The sequence below is a fragment of the Tupaia chinensis genome, unplaced genomic scaffold (assembly GCF_000334495.1).
Source record: "Tupaia chinensis unplaced genomic scaffold, TupChi_1.0 Scaffold147869_1, whole genome shotgun sequence".
Taxonomy (NCBI): Eukaryota; Metazoa; Chordata; class Mammalia; order Scandentia; family Tupaiidae; genus Tupaia; species Tupaia belangeri.
Window position 1 is genome coordinate 79,673 of NW_006207719.1, and position 26,085 is coordinate 105,757.

At 37.4% G+C, this 26,085-nt stretch overlaps 1 protein-coding gene across 1 annotated transcript in view; it reads right to left on the bottom strand.

Annotated features, from left to right (window-relative positions):
• LOC102487445 (receptor-type tyrosine-protein phosphatase O) overlaps window positions 1-26,085 on the bottom strand; it is a 244,765-nt gene that overhangs the window by 69,593 nt on the left and 149,087 nt on the right. The window contains exons 2-7 of the mRNA XM_006169943.3: window positions 24,083-24,356; window positions 12,923-13,081; window positions 10,626-10,778; window positions 8,566-9,009; window positions 6,493-6,654; window positions 1,879-2,075 (exon numbers count right to left, since the gene is read on the bottom strand). Coding sequence (XP_006170005.1) covers window positions 1,879-2,075; window positions 6,493-6,654; window positions 8,566-9,009; window positions 10,626-10,778; window positions 12,923-13,081; window positions 24,083-24,356 — 1,389 coding nt within the window. The remainder of the gene's footprint in view (window positions 1-1,878; window positions 2,076-6,492; window positions 6,655-8,565; window positions 9,010-10,625; window positions 10,779-12,922; window positions 13,082-24,082; window positions 24,357-26,085) is intronic.

Below are 26,085 nucleotides of genomic sequence, written 5' to 3' on the forward strand. Positions count from 1 at the left end.
AAGCTAGCAAGCTGTACTATGAGCTGTGATTACCTGTTCATTGAGTTAGCATATTGACTGTAGTCTCCCCTTATTCACACCCTCCCTTTCTGTGGCTTCCATTATCCAAAGTCAACTGTGGCCAAGAAAATCATCATGGCTCATCATGGCTCAGTGACCCAGGGTTGCTGGAAGAAGATGATCCCCCTTCTGACCTATTGTCAGAAGGTCAATAGCAGGCCAGCACTACCTCACAATGCCTAGGTCAGTTGCCTCCCTCCGTCTCATCATGTAGGCATTTTATCGTCTCAGGTCATCGTAAGAAGGGTGAGTATAGCACAGTAAGATATTTTGAGACACAGAGAGATCACACTCATATAACCTTTTAGAGTTTATTATGTTATGATCTATTTCATTATTATTGCTGTTCATCTCTTACTGTGCCTAATTTAGAAATCAAACTTTATCATAGGTATGTAAGAAGTATGTAGTATACGGGAAAAAAAATATATATAAAAAGGATTGGTACTGTGACTTCGGGCATCCATGAGAATCTTGGGATGTACCCCCCACAGATAAAAGGGGACTACTATACTATTTCAAAGTCAAGAGGTCACCTGATCCTCAACTAATGGCTCAGCACTTTATGGCTTCTCGTACTCAAAAAGCCATGATTCCTAAATTAATCTTATGAAGCTGAAAGTTCTCAATGTTTGAATTTCACTAAATGCTTACTTTTCCTGGGAGAAATGGAAACATCCCAAATGGCTTTCATGTAACAAACATCTTTTTGAGTATTACATGTTACAGTGTACTGCTCATGAATTGATTTTTTTATTCTTTTTACCTTTATGTATGAAAATATTGCATTAGTTAGACACCAAGAATCACCAAATTTAATCTGATTTTAAAAAAGGAAAATATAACTGGACTCTAGGATTCCCATAAATACACAGGGCATCTGAGAACAAGGTCCACTCACAGTTTCAAGATTGGTGATTGGGCGTGTGTGTTCATTCTGCTGGCCACTCATAGAACTACTACTCATTTGCACATTGTCTCCTATTTTTCAAAACACTTCCCAGTTATGGTTGGTGAGAGGGGGGTTTATTTTCTTACTTTGTATACTCATAATTTTTGAATTACTTTTCCAGAGAGCACATATTACTTTTATAGTCAAAATAAAAATTAAAATAATGAGAAAAAGTAAAACAAAACCCCCCTAAATCCTCTGCTTGGGAAAGTTTTTTGACCAGTTTCCAAATCAGCCTCTCCTCAACCCATATAACTCATGTCCAGACTCTTCCAGTAAACTAATATCACCTCTCAATCATTTATTTGTAGCCTAGGCCTTATTCTACATAGTATAGTAATTTTAAGTCCACGTATCCATTGTTCTCACTAGATTATTAGTTGTGGAAGAATAGGATGTTTAAAAATTATCCAGACCTCCCACTTCTATCCTAGTAATTGGCATGTCACAGGTGCCAAGCAAATTCTCTTTAATAAAGAATGGAGAGCAGCAGGTGGCATGGTGGTTAAGGTGATGGACATTCCCACATGACTAACCATGGTTCAAGTCCCAGACCTGGTGACTGGCTCTATAACTCCCCAGTCCCTGTGTCTCTCTCTGGTCAAATTAAAATAAATGAATGAATACATATAAATTAAATAAAAAAAAAAAGCATGAAAGGAGCTTGGCCCTCCTGTGAAGGGAAAGGAAGATGGCCAAGTCACTAAAGAGCCATTCCACCCATTTCCCAGCCCCTCTCCTGGCTCATGGCAACACTGCTATGACACTGCTGTCTGGGGAGGCCTCAGCACGCCTTGTCATAGCCACCTCCTTAGATTGTTCATGCTTCAGTAGGGCAAGTGCCCATCCAGCGTCCTTTCCTTTACCTGAGTACAGTACTGCTTTTCAAGCCTCTGGCTCTCCTTTTGCTTCTGACAGGTCAAGGACACCACAGATACAATGGTGCTGTTGTAGTTCTCTTGGGAAGAGGTCCAGGACATCAAGGCAGAAGTTGAGCTTAAGACATGGACGCTCACATGCTGAGGCTTCTCTGTCAATTCCTCAATCCACTCTCCTGAAGGACCTGAATATTTCAAATCAGAACACAAGGGAGGTTGCACACTGAACAGGCTGACATAAAAGATGCTAGTTTAAAAATTAACATTGTTTTCTTTTGTCCTTTCAAAGATATTCAAACAAGATTTGATGCTAGATAGGCAACATGGTAGATCCTCTGCCTAGCAACTGTCCTCAACTCCATGACCTCAATCTTGATCTAAACAACAGCCACTTTTGCAACAATAGTTCTATTGAGAGCCAGAAGGTCCACTCCAATTCTAACGTACATCTGAGAGTATTCTGATAAATTTTTCACCAGAAAAAAATTTACTTCTCTTTTCCCAAAGAGTGGGTTTGGCATCTCATCAGTGTTTATAATTCCTTTTCTGTTAGAATCTTTGGTATCTCTGGAAATAATTTGAGATTCGAATTAACGTCTGCTACAATCCTGTGAAAAAAATTTAAATTTGACCACAGTAGGGACAAAGAGGCAGGTTGTGATGATATGAGAAAACAGCAACAGGCAGGCTCAATTAAAGAAACTAGCTAACACCTGAATGATCGTCTGAGAGACACAGTAAATTCCTTTTCCAAATATCTCCAAAGAAGTGGCCACCGTTAGTTCTAGTCTCAGGTTTCTAAAGTGGTTCTGAGCAGAGGGTCTGATGTTAAGGACTCAAGAAACTTTAAGGTGGTTATATATACTTAAATTCCTTATTAAAATGCAAATGTACAACTTTTAAAATGTGTTTAGGATACAACTCTCCGTTCCTTAACTGAATGCAGTATACTGAAGCGGGAACTCAGGAGAGGAAGAGGAGCATGTTGCTTCACTGGGAAGGGCAGATTCAGGCTCAATATAAATGGTGCAAGGGAAATCATAATAATAAATAATAATGATGGAAAGGATATAACATCTGTTATGTACTAGGCTCTGTATTAAGTTTGTATACATTTATGTATTTCTTTTTCTTTCTTTCTCTTTCTTTCTTTTTTCTTTTCTTTTTTTTTTTGAAGAGACTTTCGCTATGTGGCATGTGCGCTCACCAGAGAGACAGAGAGATAGAAAGCGAGAAATCACCCCTAGAGGGGATGGCCATACCGCAATCCCTTCTCCTCCTTTCTCCTCTCAGGATCCTGGTCATGCATGCACAAGTGCCCAGTGTGAGTTTAAGCTACTGGGTCCAGGACTCCAACCATGGTTGACTACATGGGAGTCCAGTGACATAGCCATTTCGCCAACTGCTGGCCCCAATTTACATTGTTTTTTTTTCAATTGCAGAAGGTTCGTGTGCTTTGAAGAGAGAGACTAGACAGACATGGACAAGGAGAAAGTACTGCACACCCCCAAGCGCAGTGTGGTTATGCTGCAATTGCTTCTCCTCCATTTCTCCATCTTGTCAGGACCTGGGGCACACACACACATGCTTGGCATATTTTTCAAGCCACTGGGGTTATATTTGAACTGAGATGAGCCATGTGAGATCCATTTCCTTAGCCACCAGGTCATTGGGCTGGCCCTGTGTTTATGTATTTTAATCCTTTAATTCTTATAACAAGCCTTTGAGTCCTATGATTCGATGTCACTTTTCAAATGAGAAAACCGAGGCAGAGAGAGGTTAAGCTGAGCTAGGATTCATACCCAGGAAGTCCAATTCTAAAATCTATACTAGTGACCCCATATGAGATTTCCTGGAGCACTACGAAATACTGAAAAGCATTGGTTTGGAGATAGGAAAATTGGCTCGAGACTCAGTTTTGCTCATTATTAATGGCACAACCTTGGACAAATGATTTAGCTTCTCTGAATTCCAGTCATTGCATCTGTTACATGGACAAATCATGGAATGCTGGAATCGAAAAGAACTTAGAGATCCAGTGACTTACTTTAGTGATAAGGAAACTTACACTCAGAGACATGAATGGCGTGAATAATATCCCAGAGCTAGAAGGCCTTGGGACTCAATCCATGCCCTTGTTGTCTCCCGAGTCAGTGCAAACACAGGATGCCATCTGACCAATCTACTTCTCAAGGTTGTCATTAGAGTCAATGAGGTAACATGTGTTAGAGAACTGTGTAAATGGGCAGTATTGTTACGCCATGAAAGCTACAGGTATAGTAGGGCAGAGAGAAAGTGGAGTGAAATAAAATAAATTCACTTATTTGATAGTTTTGCACTTGGACTGAACTTATAACCAACTCAAGGTACTAGGCCATTGCAGGCTATGTGGAAATACATTTTGGTGTCGAATATTCCTGGGCTCTAATCTTTGTTCTGACAATTGGGAAAGTCACTGAATATTTCATGACTTGGTATGTTCCAAGTGAAAAAATGAGGATAATAAAAATATTCTTTTCATAAGGCTGTTGTAGGGCTACTGTAAATTTCTACCTTCATTCTCATCTCTGGGAAGGCCTTCAACACTACATGAATATAAATTATAATGCAACAATATTAACACAGATCTTACTATATTGGTTCATCACCAGCATCTCAAACAGCTTAATCAGGAGAATAGGTTCTTATCATTTAGCTGGTGTGTGATATACTATATTTAGAGAAATTAAGCCACCCTAATTAGCTGAACTGTCCTTTCTTTAAACCAAGGAGGTATACACAGAATACCTGAGTAACAGGTAAAAAGCTATCCTAACTACTTAAAAACATCATTCTTTTATGAGCAAAGGAAAGACAAAATTTTTAGAGATCTATATTTATGTAGATGAATATTACAATGCAGCTCTTTGAAATGATCACATTTTGAAAAATTCTAACATATTCTGAATCACACTAGTCATTTGGATACTCTGAAAGAATAAAGTGACAGAGAAAAGCAGTCAATAAATACTTGTGAAATATGTAAAAGGATGAATAAATACTCAAATAGTATAATCCCAACTCAGAATTTTATAATTTGATTTGAGAAGAAAGATATACATGAAGAAAATAAATCTACAAAAATACCACACCCTAATAAGCTCTGGATTTTGTGCTGTTCCTTAGGAAACAAATGAGAAATGCAGAGAGGGGAAAAGTCAGCAGGGTCAGACCAATCAGCAGAGTATACATGAAGCTGTGTACACTCACAGTGGATCTGTACCTGAGGGCAAGCAAATCTCCCTGTCAGTGAAGCCCTTCAGCCTCAAAGGAAGACTGAATCCTCAGCTTTGATGTCATGCTCATAGGCTCTAGCTCAAACATCTTTCACACTTGAAAGACACATGAAGTAATTATGAATATCATTTCTGTACAGCGGATGGATCTTCCAGGCCTTTAGGCCGTGCTAACATTTTTGGTTTCCTGTTTTGTTGTAAGGGACATGTGCAACATTTTTAAGTTGCTCAATAAACTGATCTCTTCCTTTTGTCCTCATTCCCCTTACACCCCTGCCTTTTTGAGGGTTAATTGATGAAAGGTGGTATTTTACCTTTGGAGAAGGCAACAGAGTAAATGGCAGTCCTTTCTTTCTGAGAACAATGTCTTTCTATTCATTGTCTTCTGTGTGTTTTTAGTTTTTTCTTTCTGCTAATCAGACGCATATTTAGCTCTTGATAAGCTCTGTGACTGCTTTTTGGCCTCTGAACTTCCAGTAAACACAGACTATTTAGCTAAACACATTACAGAGACATGCACTATTTGTGCAGCCTTTGGAGGCTATCTTTCACTTGCTATTATGAAACTGCCCTTTGTGAAACCAGTAGAAGCCTCCGTAAGACTTGGCAGGGAATCTGTTAGGATGCTCTAACGATGTGTTCCTCCGTCAACTTCATGGACTCCACCCAGCTATAACAGCACTTGAATCTTTGCTTTTCTTTTGAGTGTTACTAGATCAATACTCTAGTGAGATTTTTCTCACAATCCTTTATTCGTTACCAATACAGCATCAAACATTCTCATTTCCCAAACTGTGTGTCTAGTACAGGAGGTTAGTTTAATAAATGCCAATTATCACAATAAATATAAAAGTCCTCAACTTTAATCTCTGGGTAGGCTCCTACTATTAAACATACATATATTTCCTGTGCTATCAAAAGCTCATGAATCCTTGGGACCAGCAGTTGGCGTAACTACTAGGTGTCTGGACTCCCAAGCAGTAGACTATGGTTCGAGTCCTGGACCTGGTGGCTTAAACTTACGCCAGGCTCGTGTGCGTGTGTGCCCAGGATCCCGAGAGGAGAATGGAGTAGAAGGGATTCTGATGTGGTCATCCGCCCTGAGGGGTGATTTCTTGCTTTCTGTCTCTCTGTCACTTTCTGGCGAGCACATGCGCCCTATACCCAAAACCTCTCAAAAGCTCATGAATCCTGGTCTCTTCTGATCTGAAGAACTCTCTCAGGATTCCTAAGGTTTGTAAATAACTGACATCAGAATATCATTCATCTCCCTGGTTTCATTGTTCTAGCTTCCCTACATGTGCAAAATAATCTCTTTGCTACTTACTGATATAAAAGCTGAGTGATTTTGCTGACTGACTGTTTCGAGTTTCACATGATCCCGAGGAACTAAAGGTGGTCACAGATAACTTATATTTCCCAGGCTCCTTCAGTTCTGCAACAAATTCATGCGCTTCTTCATCCACTGTCAAATATTCAGTAAAGTTCTCTAAATCATACAGAAAGGAGAATATATATGAATTTAAACCTGGAAGAACCTTGGGCATAGACATGTCAATTAATTTGTTTTTTTTTTAAAAGTATCATTTATATTACCTCTTTTAGCAAGTTAAACTATACTAGAGATATTATAAAAGAAAGATAAATAAGATTTCAATTTTTCCACAATACTTTGAAATAACAAAACTGAAATGTGGTGTTTGAATGAATAAAACTAGGAACGGGTGTCTACTGTATATCCTTATATAACACTCAACACAATTACATACATAAAATAGAAGCAGGATGGTAGGAAAAGATACCAATCATTGACTTTTTATTCTGGATATAAGAGATAAAAAATAACCAGCACCAAATTATTTTATAATTTTTTTGTGGTAGCACTAAATATCTATAAATGCTTAAAAATATCATTGAATTCTTTCTAGTTAGAAATAATTCTCCTGGATGTATTTTCTAATACTTATAATATTTTTCCTTCATCTGTTTGCTTCCAGAACCTTTAAAAGTAAGAATTATTTTACATTGCCTTGGAGTTCATCTCCTGTTACTTATTACTTCATTTGAAGTCATTATTATGACTTTATTATCATGAAATTGAGTAGCCTTCAAAAGACAAACTGAAGTCAGAAAAAACCATGATAAAACTTTAATGAAAATGGAAGTTAAAAATAAAAAGCCCTGAGTTATAAAATCCTATTTTCCATAGAATATAATGAGAACAAAAAAATAAAAGGCAGATTGAAGGTTTTTTAAATTTTTTTACTATAACCAATTCTAGGCAAATATTTTTTTTTTACTCAAACAACTGGAAATAACAAAAGATTTCAATTTTATATATTTGATATGGCTAACTGCTCTATCATTTAGTATAGAAGAATCTACAAATTTTATATATCATCCTATTAAATAAAGTAGAAGTATACAATAGTGTATATGTGAAGAAACTTCAAAAAACTTGTGAAAAATGGAATTAAAGTATGAGTTTAATATGTTGCAAAAAGTGTATAATTTTTTCACAATGTGTTTTCCATGCACTTTCGAAGAGATTACATAAATCTAATGTCCTACCATGAAAATAAGACTATTATTATATTGTAACTTCAAATTTGACAACTTGATAACCTTTGTCATCTAAACTACTAGAATGGAAAATATAAAATGAAGGAAGTTATTGTGAAAACAAACAACAAATAATTATAAAACTCTACCAACAATTGAGATATGATTCATGATCCAGGTTTGCTGAATGCCATGTCTCTATTTTCATCCATTAGTGGGATAAAATATAAAGAACAAATCTCAGATGCTGGATAAGTGAATGAAAGACATAATGAACTAGCTATAATGAGATATCAGTTGCTATGTATTGACTTTTTGAATATCAGTTCCTTTTAAGGAAAATTTGATTGCTAGTTCCAGAGAGATGCACCCTAAAGGGAATAAGAATAGCTAAGTACGCAAGACATAGTCCTCATACTCTTAGAGAAGTAGTGATTTTGTCAGAATTTTTGTTGTGGTAGTTGCATGTTTCATAAATTTGCATATAAAAATGAGCAAATGTCTCTAGGATATTCTGTAGTATTCTGTGATGGTTAGATTTTTGATCAAAGTATTTCCAAATATAAGATTTCACTTAAAGCTTGGAGTATGTGAAATAATGGGCAGTGAAACATATATAGTTGTCAGTAGTTGCAACTTGTGAATCACCTGAACCTTCTGATTCTGATCCAACCTATTCATTTTGGTTTTCTGTTCTCAGTTCATATTGGGTACTTTATTAAATTTCTCACTTTCTTTACAATTATTCTTTGAACTGTCTACCACCAGTCTTTCTAAACTCAAGAACACTCCAATTTCCTTTCTCTTGTATATTTATTCTGATTCCCTACTGCTTTACCTTCTCTTTCTATATGAATATGGAACCCATCAAAGGCAGTGGGTGGTTTGGGTGGTAACCAGCTCAATATCATTTGCACAGGGAAAAAAGAGAATGAGCCTGACGTTGACTTCTCAGTCTCACTGAGTGTATTGTTATTTTCGTATTCCATGGGAAGTACACTGACAAATTCATCTTCACTTTCAGGAGTTGCAGATGCACTGTCCCACCAATATGGCTGAGATGTAGTCTCAAAGTCACTGCTATTAAAATCGGGCCAACCAGAAGAAGTGTTGCCAGAGGGAAGTTCAGGAGTTTCATCTGTAAAATGGAAGAGTTTGTCTTTTCCTGTTGTATCTTGTGATCTCATGAAAGGTTCTTCTGGAAAACTGCCACTCTGTTCTTCCCAGTTGTTTTTGTTCAAGTTTACTATACGAACAGAAATATTTCGAGGTGGATAAGGGGCTGTAAGAGAAAGAATTTTTATTTTCAAGTAATTTTTAATTCAATTATAGTGAACAATCTATGAATGAGTCAAATACACAAACGGATTTACAGTAGAATTTAATTTTACTTCTTACAGAGAAGTTTACATCAAGAACAATTATGGTTTTAAATACGTATACTTTTAGTATTTTGTGGATGACATGAGAATATCACCAGTCGCACTTCAAATATATTAACCTGTGATATTATACTTCTCAAAGTGGTAATTTAAGCAATTTCAAAACATGTTTACATACATAGTCTCATTTATCCCATTCTCACTTCGCAAATAACTATCTCTATCTCTGAATCCTTGTTACCAACCCCCCAGAAACAACAAGAAATGATAGTGTACTTATAGCTATCAAGATAAAAATACTCTGACATAAGTTCACCTAGGAAAGTTGCACATGAATTGCCTAGAGATGTTAACACATGTTGTAAAATACGGTTTCACTCCTCATCACTCTAAGAATGAAGCACAGGAGCACAAAACGAATTATGGAAGTGTACTTTTCTGGAGGAGAAAATTATGAAGACACACTATGATCTCTTCCTGAAACAGTTTCTACCTATCCTTTAAATTGCATCTCAAATATCGCCTCTTCCATAAACTTCTGATAAGCATTAGTTTCTGCTTTCTTTGTGGTGTTAAATAACTTTGTACTTCTTTTATAACATTTATCTCATTCTGTCTTGCATTATGATTTGTATAGGGCTCACCAGTTCTTGTCTCCATCTTTCTCAGTACTTAGAACAACTTCTAGGAAGAGGGTGCTCAACTAATGTTTCTTTACTTGAATTAAATAATGAAAAATACAAATAGAATCTTAAGTATTGACACAAGTCAAGTAAATCAGTGGAATTAATTTCATATATTAAGTTTAGAAGGAGTTAAGGAGAATTAGTTATTTTGTTAAAATAGCTTCCTTGTCTTGGCCTAGTGAATGAAAGTCAAACAAGAAGATTCTCAGGGAAATCTCCCATAACCTGTTCCCAGTGCTCATAAGACTGGCCTTCTCAGCATTCTAACTGAGTGCCCAAGCATATTTGGGACACACAATGTTGCTTATTTTGGTGATGGGTACTAAGTAGATACTTATTTTACCCAGTTCATTCTCACATATATTCAACTACCTATCCACCTGCCCATTCTCCCATTTTCATTCTGTAATGGTACCATATATTAGTGATGCTACTAAAATGAACTATTGCAAGTTTTAGATACATTTGAACAATAAATTCCCTTATTCTGATCATCTGTACTAGAATATCTACCCTATGTTTTCCAGTTATATTGGTATTCAAAAGGTAATAGAATAACTGATGTCTAGCAGATTCAGTTAAGTTTCTTAATAATAACTTTACCTTTTTATTCAAAGTTCATAAATCTATGACTACATTGGCATATTCTAGATTTTTCTCACTGGATATTTTGCTCAATTCCTCTTACACTGACATAAGATTTGTTTTAGATGATTAAAAATGCATACTTATCTTCTTTCTTAGCTCTGAAACAGAATATTTCTTACAAGTATAAAAGATAAGGGGCCAACTTATTATTATTTTTCTTAATTTGACTCTCTAAGACTTACCAGTTCTATGCTGTTTGGGTTCATGACTGACACCACTGTACTCCACAAGGGTGCTTTTATTAAAAGTTGCCTCAGACACCAGCTGAAAGGTGATATTACTATAACATATTCCTGGCAGCCAGTGATTAAATACTGTTTTTCCCTTAAAGAAATCTGTGAGAAGAAATATCAATTACATTTAAAATATGGTCTTTAAAATGTCACACACTTCTATAAAGTTCCAAACCATTATCATTAAATATCCATAAAATATTTTTTTTAACTTCTGGCATGGTCAGTAATAAAGAATAAGTAGAAGGCTAGAGATGAAACTTTGGATCTTTAAATTCAATCTTGCAAAGCTTTTTCTGTCAGAATTTCTAAAGGGATGAGATGCAGCTAGAGTTAAACTTTGATTACGGGAACTTTTAGGGTATTAAATGGAGAAGATAATACACAGAAATTATAGATAATAGATTTATACTATTAGTTTAAAGTTAAAAAAACAGCAATAACTTGCTACTTTATGATATAAATAATAATTTTACAAGAAATGTTTTCACATAAAAACTAGGCTGTTTTAGAAGTAGACTGTTTCATATGCCAATTGGCAAAGAGCACCTGCTCCCCAGGGCAAAATGATAAAAATTTTTGCATTCTACATAGGAAATATGAAAGAAAATAGTAAGAAATCCTCAAATCCAATCCAAGTAAAAAGACAGGAGGGGAATAAACTAAAAGTACCATTTATTGATTAAATATTAAAAGTAGTATTAAAATTACTTGACTTAAAAAAAGGGAACATATTAATTAATCTCATGACTTTTAACTCAACAAAGTTTCAGTAATTGTTTTTCAATAATTTTTAACTGGCACATAAGGATCCTATTTGTTTGTTTGTGTTCACTTGATTTTTTAAAATCTTTATTATTATTATTTTATTTATCTTTATTTCAATTTGACAAGAGAGAAACAGAATGGAGAGAGAGAGAGAGAAAATGAGAAAGCAAGTCTCTAGGTCTGAGACTTGAGCTGTAGTCGGCCATGTGGGAGTCTAGCACCTTTAACCACCATGCCACCTGCTGGTCCCCACTTGATTTTCTCTTTTTAAGATTTAAAAACAATAAAACTCATTGCATAATTTTAAAATTTCTCATTAAAAACCCATGCCATGGAAGAAAGGGTTTATAAAAGCCACAAGTTAAAGTGATCTTTTTTCTGGATTCTGTGCTCTAAGTGCTTCCATACCCATCCTCCACCTCAGCAATACATGTTTCCAGTTACAACCTGCCAGCTTTGATAACACCTTTTCATCTCCTCCAACCCCTACCAGAACCGTTGGAGTGCTTTGCTCTGAGAGTATTCAGGCTCCTCCATACAAATCCACTCCCAGTGAAGCTGAATACCCTCTCTGTTCTTCTAGCCCTAACCTCTTCTATCCAGAGAGATAAACTTGGTTCTCTTGAATAATATGAACTACTAATTTTCCAGGCTTTCTTTCTTTTTTCTCCTCCCTCCAAGGTCCCCATCGAGTCAGTAAATCAGTTTAATTAATTTTGTATATTAATGCAATCCTTTCATTGATCATATAGGCAAGTAAATATATACAAAGAAACTAAAAAGTATTGTCTTTTGCATTTGAAAGTAATCTTGCACATTTCCAGGTGAAATGTAGAAAGGCACCTCTCTGGCTTCTCAGTTCTAGAAGTGCTTTTCTATCACACTCAGCAGGCAATAGATAGGTGAAATCTAAACTTAAATTTAAATTATTTCCTGTGCCAGACATGCTGCCTTTGGAAAGAATAACATGCAAATGATAATAATTTGAGTATTTCTCATACTGTATGCGTGACATGTGACTCTCAACTAAAGACCCAACTATTGTAAAGCTTCCCATAATAGGATGAATCATCATTAACTTTGTTCTTTGTGTTTTGTTTTGTTTGAGACAGCACATGCAGTGGGTAGAGAGGATTTTTTGTTTTGTTTTTTGTTTGTTTTTTCAATATATCACACATATACTGATCCTCCTGCTCCAATCTCCCAGGTAGCTAGATTCACAAGCAAATCTCCCAGCTTGTTTATGTTGGGCTGGAGACCCAAACCCAGAACTCCCATGTGGCTTCAGCCATTATATCATATACCCTCCACTGCAAACCACTGTGGTTGAACCAATAACCATTTTTAATGGCTTATCTATAGGTCAAATAAGTGAATTATATAACCTCTCTAAAGTTTGAAAGAAGACCATTTGGAAAAAGTTATGTAAAAAGTAACAGTCAATCCTTACTTATTTTAGCCTTCTCTTCTCCTCTTACCTGTGTATAACAAGGTCCGGAAGTCTTTTCCTTCCCAGTAGCTTATGTTTACTCTTGTGAAAACATTATATTTTTCTGGATAATGAATTTCAAATAAGACTCCTGTTTCAGGAGAAGGTTTATAGTCATATATTGAAACACTGGTTACAGGTAGAGGTTCTAGAGAGTAAAGCAAATGGACAAAAGGGGAAAAGGGAGAAGAGAGAGAAGGGCCATTATCAACACTTGGAAGCACCCCGGGTCCCACCCAGCAAAACCCTGCACGGTACTCTCTGTGAACGCTAAACTACTGAGTCGAGTGTTCTCCTTAGCAGTAATGAATCAAGTATATTTTACATGGTGCTTTTTTACATTTTAACAGTTTTTATATTCATTTTTTTCACTTGCCTTTTACAACAATTCCAAATTTTATTAAGAGCAAATATTAATATCTCCATTTAACAGATAAACTACAATAACAGAGAGACCCTAAATTACTCATCCAGGGAAACATAAGAACTACATGGCAGAGATTTTTATCTCCAGATTCCTAATTCCTTTTTCTTTTCCTCATGCCAGAAAAAATTGATATTAATAACAAAGTAGTAGTTAAAATAAATTTTGGCTCTTATTGGTGATAAATATTTACTTCATGTGAATTTGACACTTATTTTCCTACATTAAGTATAAAATTGCAAACCATCAAACACTGCAAAACTATGGTTAATGGTATTTGTCAAACTAGTCTTTCTACAGAAGTTTAAAAAATTTATTTCTATTTTGCTTGAGTTGTCAATTAATTACAAAACTTTAAAAATATTAATTTTTTAAGAAGCAATGACTGATGTATGTCTGTAGCTCTTCCACATCACCCTCTGGCAAAATTCTTGTGAAGTAATAGGCCTTTACTACCCTTCTGAAGAAGCTATTGGATAAATTTTACTTACATTACTTACATTAATTTTATTGTTTTTTTTTTTTTTATAGAGAGAGATGTTTGCTATTAAGGCACATGGCCTCACTGGAGAGACAAAGAGAGACAGAAAGCAAGAAATCATCCCTTAGGGGGATGGTCACGCTGTAATCCCTTCTCCATTCTCCTCTCAGGATCATGGGCATGCATGCACATGTGCCCGGCGTGAGTTTAAACCACTGGGTCCAGAACTTGAATACCAGTTAATTGCACGGGCGTCCAGCAATGTAAACATTATGCAATCTGCCAGTCCCTCAAGAAAATATTTTAAGGGACCAGCAGTTAACATAATGACTATGTCACTAGATTCCCATGTAGTTGACCACCGCTCAAGTCCTGGACCCGATGGCTTAAACTCACACCGGGCATGTGTGTGTGCATGCCCAAGATCCCGAGAAGAGAATGGAAGAGAAGGGCTTGCGGGGTGGCCATCCCCTCTGGGCGGTGATTTCTCGCTTTCTATCTCTCTTTCTCTCTCTGTCTTTCTGGTGAGCGCACGCGCCCAATAAGAAAAAAACCTCTCCAAAAAAAAGAAAGAAAATATTTTAAGGTCAGATGGTGGCATGGTGGTTAAGGTGGTTGGCTCTCACATAGCCGTATGGTTCAAGTCCCAGCCCTACAGCTTAGAAAACAGGCTGAGCACATGTACATGCATGCCCAAAATCCTGAGAGAAGAGTGGAGGAAGAGGGAGTGCAGTGTAGTCATCCAACCAGAGGGTGCTTTCTCACGTTCCCTCTCACTTGTTCACTCTCCAAAGAGCACAAGCACCCTATAGCAAATTAAAACAAGCAAACAAAAAGAATTTCAATAAAAGAAATATTTCAGGTAATGTGATTTAGAGTCAACTATTGTACTATTGAAGAAATAATCATGATAAAAATTTTACAATGGAGAGGATTTTAGGGTATCATCTAAAGTCTAAATTAAAACAATATCCTTTGCTTAAATTTTACATCTTAAAATTTCAGTTTCAATTTTATAAGAAACCAAAATTTGACTTGGTTCATTGAACAAATATTGGGTGGTTGGAAAAGTCATGATATATTTTTTAAAAAAATAAGTATCAAGTACCTAGTCTGCCTCAATCTGTAGCTAAATACGTTTCATTTGGCTTCTCAGGGTTGAACCTATTTTTGTTTTAATTAAAGGGATCTATAAAGGACTGAAGCTACCTGTTAGAGCTTTGACTTTTTTTTTTCCTGGAATTTTCTAAAAAAACAAGTAACACTTATGAAAAAGTCAGGAAGGCTTTCAGATGGCGGTATCATGTCTTTGTGATCATGTGTTTGTAAATGATTTGTTTTAATTTCTAGTTTAAAAGTTTCTATCTTCTTTGTCTTCTTTCTGGTCTTTCTACATAAAGGTAATACTTCAGAGTGAACTCATTTATGTGTTATAAAAACTAAACAAAACAAACAACTCTCTAAGACTTTATTCCCGAAGAAGTTGAACAATTAGGAGGTCTTTGTTTCAATCCAGCTCTGATTACTAACTCAGAGTCAGCCACATGCAGCCATGAAAACGGAAATGCAAACTAATAGAGAAGAGCGGCTAGAGAGCAGTAAGCCTTCCACACAGTCCTGCTAACCTTTTCACCAGAGTCAGGTCCACTAAAAACTGAAGTTAGAGGTCTACTCTATCTTTCATGCCCTGAGGCTTGAAGTCTGCACATCAAAGCCACGGTCAAACTTTGAAATTTAAGACATACAGGAGGATTAGAGGATTAGAACACTGACATTTTATTTTCTGGTTTTTTTTTTTTGGTTTGCTACAGCAAACTACTTATACTGTAAACCTAGAGAATTTATAAAATACCTGCTTACTTGTTTGTTTTATTAATACATATATTTCCTTAGCTTCAAAATAAATGACCCATGTCAAGTGTAAATCCTCACGTCCATGCCTAGTGTTCTCAGTAGACTTCAAATACCCGGTCCACAAGTATTTTACTCTCTTCGGTTACCCTCATCATTATTTTTCCTTTTAGAAATTAAGTGATGTGGCATAAATGAGCGCTGTAATTACTCACACGTCATTCAATGAAGACAAGGTTGAAACTTAATCTAATTCACTACTCCTTCCTCTGGGGTCACTCCATTGCTCTTCTCTTTCTTATGTTAGGAGCAAGGCTGGACAGGACAAAGACTTTCTAGAAAATCTGAGTGGCTTGGGCCAGCCCATGCTGTGTCTGTGAAAGTAGCTGGATTCCAAGTGACCAACTGCGTGGTCCTTGTTCTGGATCATAGCTTGAAAAACATGCCAGGTGTGTGTGTGCATGAGTACTCAAAATCTTGGAGGGAAATGGAGGAAAGGGATTGTGGCATGATCATTCCCCACAGAGGGTGCTTTCTCTTTCTGTTTCTCTTTCTGGTGAGTGCACATACCCTTCGGCCACCTTTTTTTTTTTTTTTTTTTTAATGAAACACCTATTATCTTTGCTAATTTATTACTTTCTTGCCTTCAGGTCCTTTTATTTCTCAAGAAAATAAAATATTCCAAAATGTAGTCGACATTTCCTCATATAACTCTCTCAGAGCTCGTTCTCTTCCCACTCTAGCCAGATGTAAATATTACTCTGAATTTGTTGTTTACCTTCTCATGCATTTTTTTTAGTTTTATATTTGTATGTCCCTAATATTTAGCTTTTAAAAGAATTATATATTTTATTTGTTATTATTTTAATTTGCTATAGTCATAGAGAAAGATGTGGGGAGGAGGCAGAGAGAAAGCAAGTCACCAGGTCTGGGAGTCGAACCATAGTCAGCCTTGTCGGAATCCAGCTTCCCAACCACCACACCACCTGCCGACCCTCCTAATATTAAGTGTTAAAATATCGTGTTAATGATATTATATTATGCATGTCATTTTGAGCTTGCTTTTATTGCCTAACATTGCTTTGAGATTTGTTCATATTGATGTAAATATCTCTAAAAACTTTATTTTACAATTATAGAAATGATACAAGCATCTTGTTACTCTTTTGGTAGATTGGTTGCTTTCAATCATTCACTATTTTTTTCTCCTTCAATTTGCCAGAGGGTGCATGTGTTCACCAGAGAGACAGAGAAAGATGGGGAAGAAAACCTCCTCTATGAGGTGTGGCCATGCTGCAATCCCTTCTCCTCCAGTTTTTCTTTGTATCTAGATATTGGATTGCAAGCACATGTGCCTAGCCTGTTTTTCAGTCTGCCAGGGCTGGGACTAAACCTGCATGGTCAGCCATGTGGGATCTAGACCATAGCATACTTGTTATCTAGGCCTTTATGGAAGAAGTTTGCTATCCCTGGAATAGAGTATAGATGTGAAAACTAAGATTCATTTGCCTGAAGCTATGCATATGGTCTCCAGATTTCTTTGACTATAATGCTCATCCTTTGAACCATTATCCCAAGTACCGCTTGGTAATTTGTCTCCTGCAATACAATCTCAGTGTCCTATGGCTTTCAGTGCTGCTACAAGAAAGTGCTTTCAGCAGGCTCCATGGCCTGATGGCTAAGGCAGCCAAATCCCACTTGGCTGATCATGTGATTCAAGTCCTCAACTCAGAGACTTGGGAAACAAGCTGAGAGCAGATGTGTGTGCCCAAAATCCCGAAGGAGGGAGAGATAGAGGAGAAGAGATCGCGGCATGATCACTCTCCATGGAGACTGCTTTCTCCTCTTGCCCTCTCTCTGCCTCAGGTGAGCACACCCACCTTCTAGGGAAAAGAAGGACTTTCCTCAATTAAATCTTACTATGGAATTTTTTTTGCTCCATCATCATTACTCCACACTTACAAGTTAAGTTCTAAACTCCTTTGTAAGAAATTAATATCCTGTATTCTTATTTTTCAGTGATGTTTTTTGAGAGGATTTTGCTATAGGGAGTGTATGCTCACCAGAAAGTCAGAGAGAGACAGAGAGAGAAAAAGTGAGAAATCACATCCCCCCCCCCCCAGGGAAATGGCCACACTCCAATCCTTTCTCATCCATTTTCCTCTCAGGATTTTGGGCACTTACCACACGCACCCAGCATGAATTTAAGCCACCGGGTCTGGGACTTGAACCATAGTTGACTACATGTGAATCCAGTGACATAGACATTATTCTAACTGCTGCTCCACTCAGTGCTTTTTTTTTTTTTTTTAATGTGGTGACTTCTCAATGTTCCTTAGGAAGGAAGCATGCTCCTCTGACACGATTCTCTTCCAGCATTTTTTTTTTTGTGGGGGGAGAGGTTTTTGCTATAGGGTGCATGCGCTTGCCAGAAAGACAGAGACAATAACACCCCATGGGGGGTGGCCATACCACAATCCCTTCTCTTCCATTCTCCTATCGGGATCTTTGGTATGCATACACTCGCGCCCGGCCTGAGTTTCAGCCACCAGATCCCGGATTTGAACCACTGTCAACTACATGGGAGTCTAGCAACATAGCCATCACGCCATCTGCTGGTCTCCACCATTTGTTTTTGCTATTACAGTATCACATCTTTGGTCATGGATATTTACTTATCATTATTTCTTTGAAACGTAGAATATAGCACAGAGAATGTACTTGATAAATAAAATAAAAATCATGGGTTAGTTTTATTCATAATAACTCTGTACAGAATGTTTGTAGAGTGTCTCTGTGTTCTGCAGTGGTTGCAGCTATTTCTAGAACTTTACTGATGCAGGAGACAACAGTGTGTATATAATTCCCCAATTTCTAAGCGATTGTTTCCAGATATTATTTTATCTACAGAGAAATGACCTCTTCTCTCTGAAGTGCACACAATATATTGAGGGTTCACAATCAATAAAGTATTAGTCCGATGTAACAGCCTAAGGGTTGTGAAACTCTTTTGAAATGGTCAAATGGCGTAGTGGTGCTGAATTTATTCTTTGCCATGTTTCTCAGCTCTCTCTGAGAACTCGACACTCAGAACTACAGCACAATATCAAAGTATTGCCCAAGGGCCAATTGCTTTCTTGTCACTTATTTCATCAAGACAAGTATCTAACACACAATAAATGACTACAACAAATGTACTTTTATTCTCAAGAGCCAATGTGTCAACTCTTAGCAGAAACAAGTACTTTCCAAACTTTTGAAAAATGCTTTTTGTTGGCAAAACTATACCCTTCACTGACAAATATTGACAGTTTTAAACTCAGAAATAATCTTATTTATCATGGATTTCAATCCCCTCTTTTATAAAAGAGGAAGTTGAAACACAAAGTCGCCTAATGCCACCTCATGCTTAATGTCACAGAAATATTTGCACTAATCCCCAGTTTTTATATTCCCAACCTGTTATTGCTTCTGAAATCTGGGGTCATGTAACTGAGCCTTTCAAAATGGGCTGGCAGGGGCAGCATATGGTGTAGTGGTTACATTGCTGGACTCCCACATGGTTGACCGTAGTTTGAGGCCCAGACGCAGTAGCTTCAAAATCACGCCAGGTGCATGTGTGTGCGTGCTCATGATCCTGGGAAGAGAATGGAAGAGAAGGGATTGTGGCATGGCCATCCCTTCTGGGGGGTAATTTTTCACTTTCCTTCTCACTGTGCCTGTCTCTCTCTCTGACAAGCACACGTGCACTTAGGCAAGAAAACCTCAAAAAAAAAAAAAAGTTAGACGGACTGGCAGTTGGCCTGGTGTTTAAGGCACTGGACTCCCATCCCACATGGCTGATTGGAGACCTGGCAACTTGCTTTCTCCCTCCCTCTCTCTCTCTCTCTGATAAAATTGAATAGTAATAATGATAAATAAAATTGAATGCTTCTTTTAAAAATGGGGTAGAAATGGGATACAATAGAGCATTATTCATTTATTTTACTCTTTAGAGATCAATGCAAGTTTTCTCAACTTAGGATATAGAAAGACTCCAGACAACACGTCTCTCTCGTTCCTACACCAAGAATGAGAAAAAGCCAAGTAATCCATGAAGTCAAAACTTTTCCTTAGCTTATCAGAGAGATGAGATTGCAAGGCGAACAAGTGAAGTAAATTTCAAGAAATGACAAGTCCCTCTGAAGAAAGAGGGACACTGTTTCATCTTTGGAACAACAAGCAGGAAGAAGAGGCCAATAAAAAGAAAGCAGCTAAGTTTTTAGCAAATTTATAAGACCAAGCAAGGTCTAAATCAGGGAACCCCAACCTCCTGGCCATGGACTGCTACCAGCCATTAGTATTATAATGTAATAATAATAAAAAGACAATGTGCAATAAATGGAATGCACTTAAATCCTCCTGAAACCATTCACTGCCCTTGCCCTGAACCATGGAAAAGTTGTCTTTCATGAAACTAGTCCCTGGTGGGACCAGCAGTTAGCATAATGGCTATGTCCCTGGACTCCCATGTAGTCGACTGCAGTTCGAGTCCTGGACCCGGTGGCTTAAACTCACTCATGTGTGCATGTGTGCCCAAGATCCCGAGAGGAGAGTGGAGGAGAAGGGATTGTGGTGTGGCCATCCTCCTTGGGGGGTGATTTCTCACTTTCTGTCTCTCTGTCTCCCTCTGTCTTTCTGGCGAGTGCACGTGCCCTATGGTGAAAACCTCTCCCCCACCTCAAAAAAAAAAAAAAATAACAACAACAACAAAAACTAGTCCCTGGTGACAGAAATGCTGGGGACTGCTGGGATAACAGTTTACAGTTACTATATCCAACATGGTATACTTAAATAGCTATATGTAACTATTTAAATTATATTTCAAATGAATTAAAATGAGAAAATTCAAAATTAGTGGCAATTGTATAGAGCAATGGAGATATAAAACATACATTTTGAATGTAATGGGCTAAGTAAACCATGTTTTTAAAATTAATTTCACTTTTTCAAAAAGGCTTTTTTATTTATTTTTTCTTATTTGAGAGATTTTTGCTATAGGGTGCATGCCCTTGCCAGAGAAACAGAGAGACAGAAAGCAATAAATCACCCCTGGGGGATGGCCATGATGCAATCCCTTCTTCTCTACTCTCCTCTTAGAACTTTGGGCACAAACACAAATGCACCCAGTATGAATTTCTAGCCACTGGGTCCAGGTCTCAAACTGTGGTCAACTATGTGAGAGTCCAGCGACACAACCATTATGCCATCTGCTGGTCCCTCAAAATAATTTTTAAATGTTTTTACCAGAAATTTTATTATATATGAAGTTAACATTCTATTTATATGGAATAGTGCTCGTGTATACAGTCCAGTTAAATGGTAGTTTCAGTTTGTAACAAAAGCAAGACTCAACTCTATGCTATCTACAGGAAAATCATATGCATTGAAAGACAAAGGTAGGCAAGAAGTAAAGGAATTAACTGTATGGCATGCAAGAACTTAAAACAAAAGTAAAATGACTGTATTCATATCTGACAATAGGACTAGCAGATGGCTTAATGGTTATGTTGCTGAACTTCCACATGGCAGGCCACAGTTCAAGTCCTGGTTCTGGAGGCTTGAAACATGCTGGGCACATGTGCATGCATGTCCAAAATTGCTAGAGGAGAATGGAGGGGAAGGAATAGTGGCATGGCCATCCCACCTGGGGGGTGATTTCTCGCATTCTGTCTCTGTCTCTTCAGTGAGTGCATGTGCCCTATAGCAAAAGTCTCTCTCTAAAAAAAAAAAAAAAAAATCAGACATAAGAGATCTCAACACAAGGCATATTACCTGGGATAAAGAAGACATTGCAGATAGAAAAAGGGTCAGCTCATCAAGAAGATATAGCAATCATAAAAATCAGAACAATAGAGTTAAAAATATGTAAAGCATAAAACTAAGAGACGTGAAAGAAAAAAATAGATAAATCCAGTTACAAGTGGACACTTCCACACTCCTCTATGACTCATTATTAGAACAAGTAAACAGAAAATTAGCAAAGATATGGAAGGCTTAAACAACCAACTTGACCTACCTGACATTTATTGAACCCACCCAACAAGTGCTCACAGAATTCACAGCAAGATAGACTAAATTTGGGGCTATCAAATAAATCTCAACAATGTTCAAGTAATTGAAATCATACAAAGTATGTTCTCTGGTTACAACAGACACCTAGAAATAGATAAAGAGATCTTTATAGAATTTCTGAATTTTTAGACATTCAACACCTTTTTAAGCCCACAGGTCAAAGGAGAAATCACAAGAGAATATAGATGAAATTTTGATCAGAACTCACTGCAAGGGCTAAAATATCGATACAATATTGCCAAAATATTTTAGCATTTCTTTGCTAATTATCAAAATTCTTTAAGAATCTTTAGCTTAAGGATTGAACTCTTCAGCTTCATCTTACTAGGAAATGGACCAAATGCATGATAGTGTTGGGTTAGCAACAGTTATTACAGTTCTGTATTCTATAATACTTCGCCTTGTGCCTTAGTCTTTCTTTTTTTCTGGCTTTCTCCTGTTACTTGCCCAAGTAAACTGAACTAATGTTTATAGACCACCAAGCATAAGACTTGGGTCAAGTGTTTATAAAATTAAAAAGGTGAGTAATGCAGAATAAATTTCAAGGAGTTAGTGGAACCAACACATGGTTATGTTGCTGGGCTCCTATGTAGTCAACCACAGTTCAAATCCTGGATCCAGTGGCTTAAAACTCATGCTGTGTGTACGTGTGTGTGTGTGCACAATCCTCAGAGGAGAATGGAGGAGAAGGGATTGCAGCGTGGCCATCCCCCCAAGGAATGATTTCTCACTTTCTGTCTCTGTCTCTCTGGGGAACACACATGCCCTATAGCAAAAATCCCTCAAAAAAGAAAAAAAACAAAAAAAGAAAAAAAAAAAAAAAAGAAAATCAAGGAGTTTGCATTAAAGATATTATAGGGCTAGATCTACCACCTGAATTTGACTCACAATTTACCTTTTTCTAGAACTTACCAGGTAAGTTCTGCCTTTACTATGACTAATTTCTAGATTTGTTCATTGCAACTACAAGCTCGAAGTTCTTGGGTGGGAGATTCCTGAGTTTGAGGTCTCAGTACTGATTCTGGGACTCTGCCAATGGAGACTTTAATAAGTCTTTGACAGACTCGTTAAAAATACGTCCTTTAGTTCATTTGTGAATTCTTGCTTCTCTCCTTTTATCACATCAGACAATATCATGATGTCCTTTTCCTTAATTGTGGCCAGAATGACCATAGGTAACTGGCATTTTAAAAATTGCAGCCGTTGAAAACTTACACTGAAGAAAATGAGCAAAACGTTCTTCCCTGAGTCATTAAATTGCTCCAGTTATAAATTCTGTGTAGACTTACAGTTATAAGTTTTTCTTTTCTTTTCTTCTTTTAGTTTTGCTATAGGATGCATGTTCTTGCCAGAGAGAGACAGACAGACAGAGGGAGAGGAAAAGTGAGAAATTACCCCTCAGGGGGACAATCATACCACAATCCCTTCTCCTACTTTCTCCCTCAGAATTTCGGGGCAAAAACGCACACATGCTTGCGTGTTTTTCAAGCCACCAGGTCCAAGACTTGAACTATGCGGTCGGCCATGTGGGATCCAGGCACCTTAACCACCATACCACCGGTTGGCCCAGACACCAGTTGTTCTTCCAAATTTAGCTTATACAGTAGAATCGCATGTTACTTTGAGACTAGAAATTGAAGTCAGAGAGTAACATGAAAATCACATTTTGTTAAAACCACCCCTAAAAACTTAATAATAGCAGTAAATTTTAAAGATATAGACTATTAAAGGTTAAAATGCCAGTGGTTTTTGATCCAGCTGTTTTCTTGGGCTATGGAGGCCAAGATTATTTTGAGAATGAGTTGAAGATAGTAACTGATAGAGAGATATTTTTCTTTCTCTCAGCTAAAAATGGATAATTGAATTTGAGCACGCTAAATGTGAATATATATTTGTTGCCTAAAAAAACCCAAATTGTTTAGTACAAGAAGATTCATTCTGGGAAAAAAATAGACAACTTGTAATCACACTATTAAGGAATATAATAGATTACATGGTCCAATCACGAATCTAAAATCGTCATTCTATTTCAAAGCCTACTACCTCATTGAGCTTTACTTTTTTTTTTAAAGCAGATTTTTCTTTAACGAAAGGTTGATAATAAATATTATCCAACTCCTGCAAGAAGCCACATTCTTCATATAATGCAGAACTTTGAATCTATATCACTTGAATTCAATGCGAGTGATCTAGCCACTCTCTGGGCTGGGTCTTTCCATACAGCCCCATAAGAATACTTTCCAAGGAAGAGCACAGAGGACAATGTCACACACGCTTACTTGTCAACACAGTGACTGATCTGGATGGCTTGGTAACCACGTTTCCATTTACTACTACCAGAGTAATGATGTAATAGAGGCCATGATAACTGGCCTGAAAGATGACGGGAGGAGGCAAGGTGCTGTTGAATTCCTCAAATTCGAAGAAATAATTTTTGGATTCACCAGTTATCTTCACAACATACACAGATGCTGGACTGATGACATCGGAAGCTTCTAGAGAGACAACAATGCTGTTATCGTCTTGGACAGTTACATGGAAAGTGGCAGCAGTCTGTAAAATGAGAAAAAAAGGAGAAAGAGGTCAAATTCAGATTATTAGCAATACAATTATACTGAGAGAACTTTTCTAAAATGAATGTGATAAGCATTACTTCTTAAAATTGAGTTGCAAAGATATTCTAGTTACACAAGGAAAATCAGAGAAAGATTATCTCTCTCATAATTTAATGATTTCCTCAGGGTTTTACTCCACCAAAAATCCACTTCCAACTCAAGGATTATCTTCTGTAATCAAAATAAAATAAAAGTCACATGAATAACTCGATAATTAGTGAAATTAATGTCATGTTGGCATTCAAGTTCTGGGTGAGTCCTTGGGCTTGGCTACGCTGGAGAAGTTATACCATTTGAAGAAACACTCTTCGTTTCAGAAGGCATAGCGCTGTGGAATCCTAGGAAAGTTCTGGAAGAATGTTTCAAGGTAGTTACTTTCTCTCATGTCTCACTTGTCAGTTCTGAAAATGAAAAATTTCAGGACTGAGAAACTTTTGATAATCCTCTTTATTAAAAATTAGGCAGCCCTTTATCCAGCTGGTGGTGGGTGATTAAGGTGGCTGGATCCCACATACTAGACAGCATGGTTTGAGTCCTAGACCCAGTGGCTTGAAAAACACATCAGCTGTCTGTCTGTGTCTGTGTATGTGGGTGTGCCTCCAATATCCCAAAAGGAAAAATGAGAAAGGGACTATCGCAAGACCAGCTCTCATAAAGGGTGCTTCCTCACTTTCTTTTTTTCCCTCTTTCCAGCAAGTGCTTGTATCCTCTAGCAGATTAAAAAAGAAAAAAAGAGAAAAAAATAGGCAGCACCTAATAAGAAAAGCTCAGATGGTGATGAAGGAACCAGTCTGAAGATACACGGGTGTCTGTAAGAAAGCGAGCGGCTAGTGGACTGAAAAGTTGGTTTCAAGTCTCTGGATAAGTGTACATGGACAGTATTTGAAAAGTCATTTACTTAATTTGTGTAGATGTTTCCTTCTGATTCAGTCCCAGACTCAGCAGGTAAAATGAATCCTACTTTCTAGTCTTAAACGAGAATCCTACAAGACTCATGTCCTTTGAATCACTTGCAAATTTTTTTGAGAAAGAGAGGAAGTGTGGGAAAGCAAGAGACAGGCATTAAAAAGTATATTTTAGTGGCCAGAGAGCGTGTGTCCTTGCTAGAGAGAGACAGAGAGAAAGAGAGAGGGAGACAGCACCCCTTAGTAGGACACAGTCATGCCACCATCCTACGGGATTTGAGGCACAGACACACGGAACTTGGTGTGTTCTTCAAGTACTGGGACTGGGATTTAAACCACAGTAGGTCATATGGGATCCAGCTCCCTTAATCATTAGGCTACAGGGCCCTCTTTGAGGTAGGCATTTTTTGACCAGGTCTTGGCATATTGCAGTCCTCCTACCCAGTCTTCTGGTTAGTGAGGACCACAGATACTTGCCACTGTGCTCATCTTGTCTAGGGGTGGGCTTGGATCTGAACTTGGGCTGCCCATGTGGCTTCAGCCACCAGTCAGCAGTGCCTTCCTGCCCACGCATAAATAGTTGGGCCTTCATGCTTTGTTTTTCATCTGTTTTGTGGGTATTCAGTATCCTGGACAAGCAAATTATCTCACTATTTTTTTTTTTCATTGTTGTTGTTCTTTTAGTTCAGATTTCCTTTTCTATAATAGTGGGACAGAAAAACAGAAAAACTACTGAAACTTACTGAGGGTCTACAAGGATCC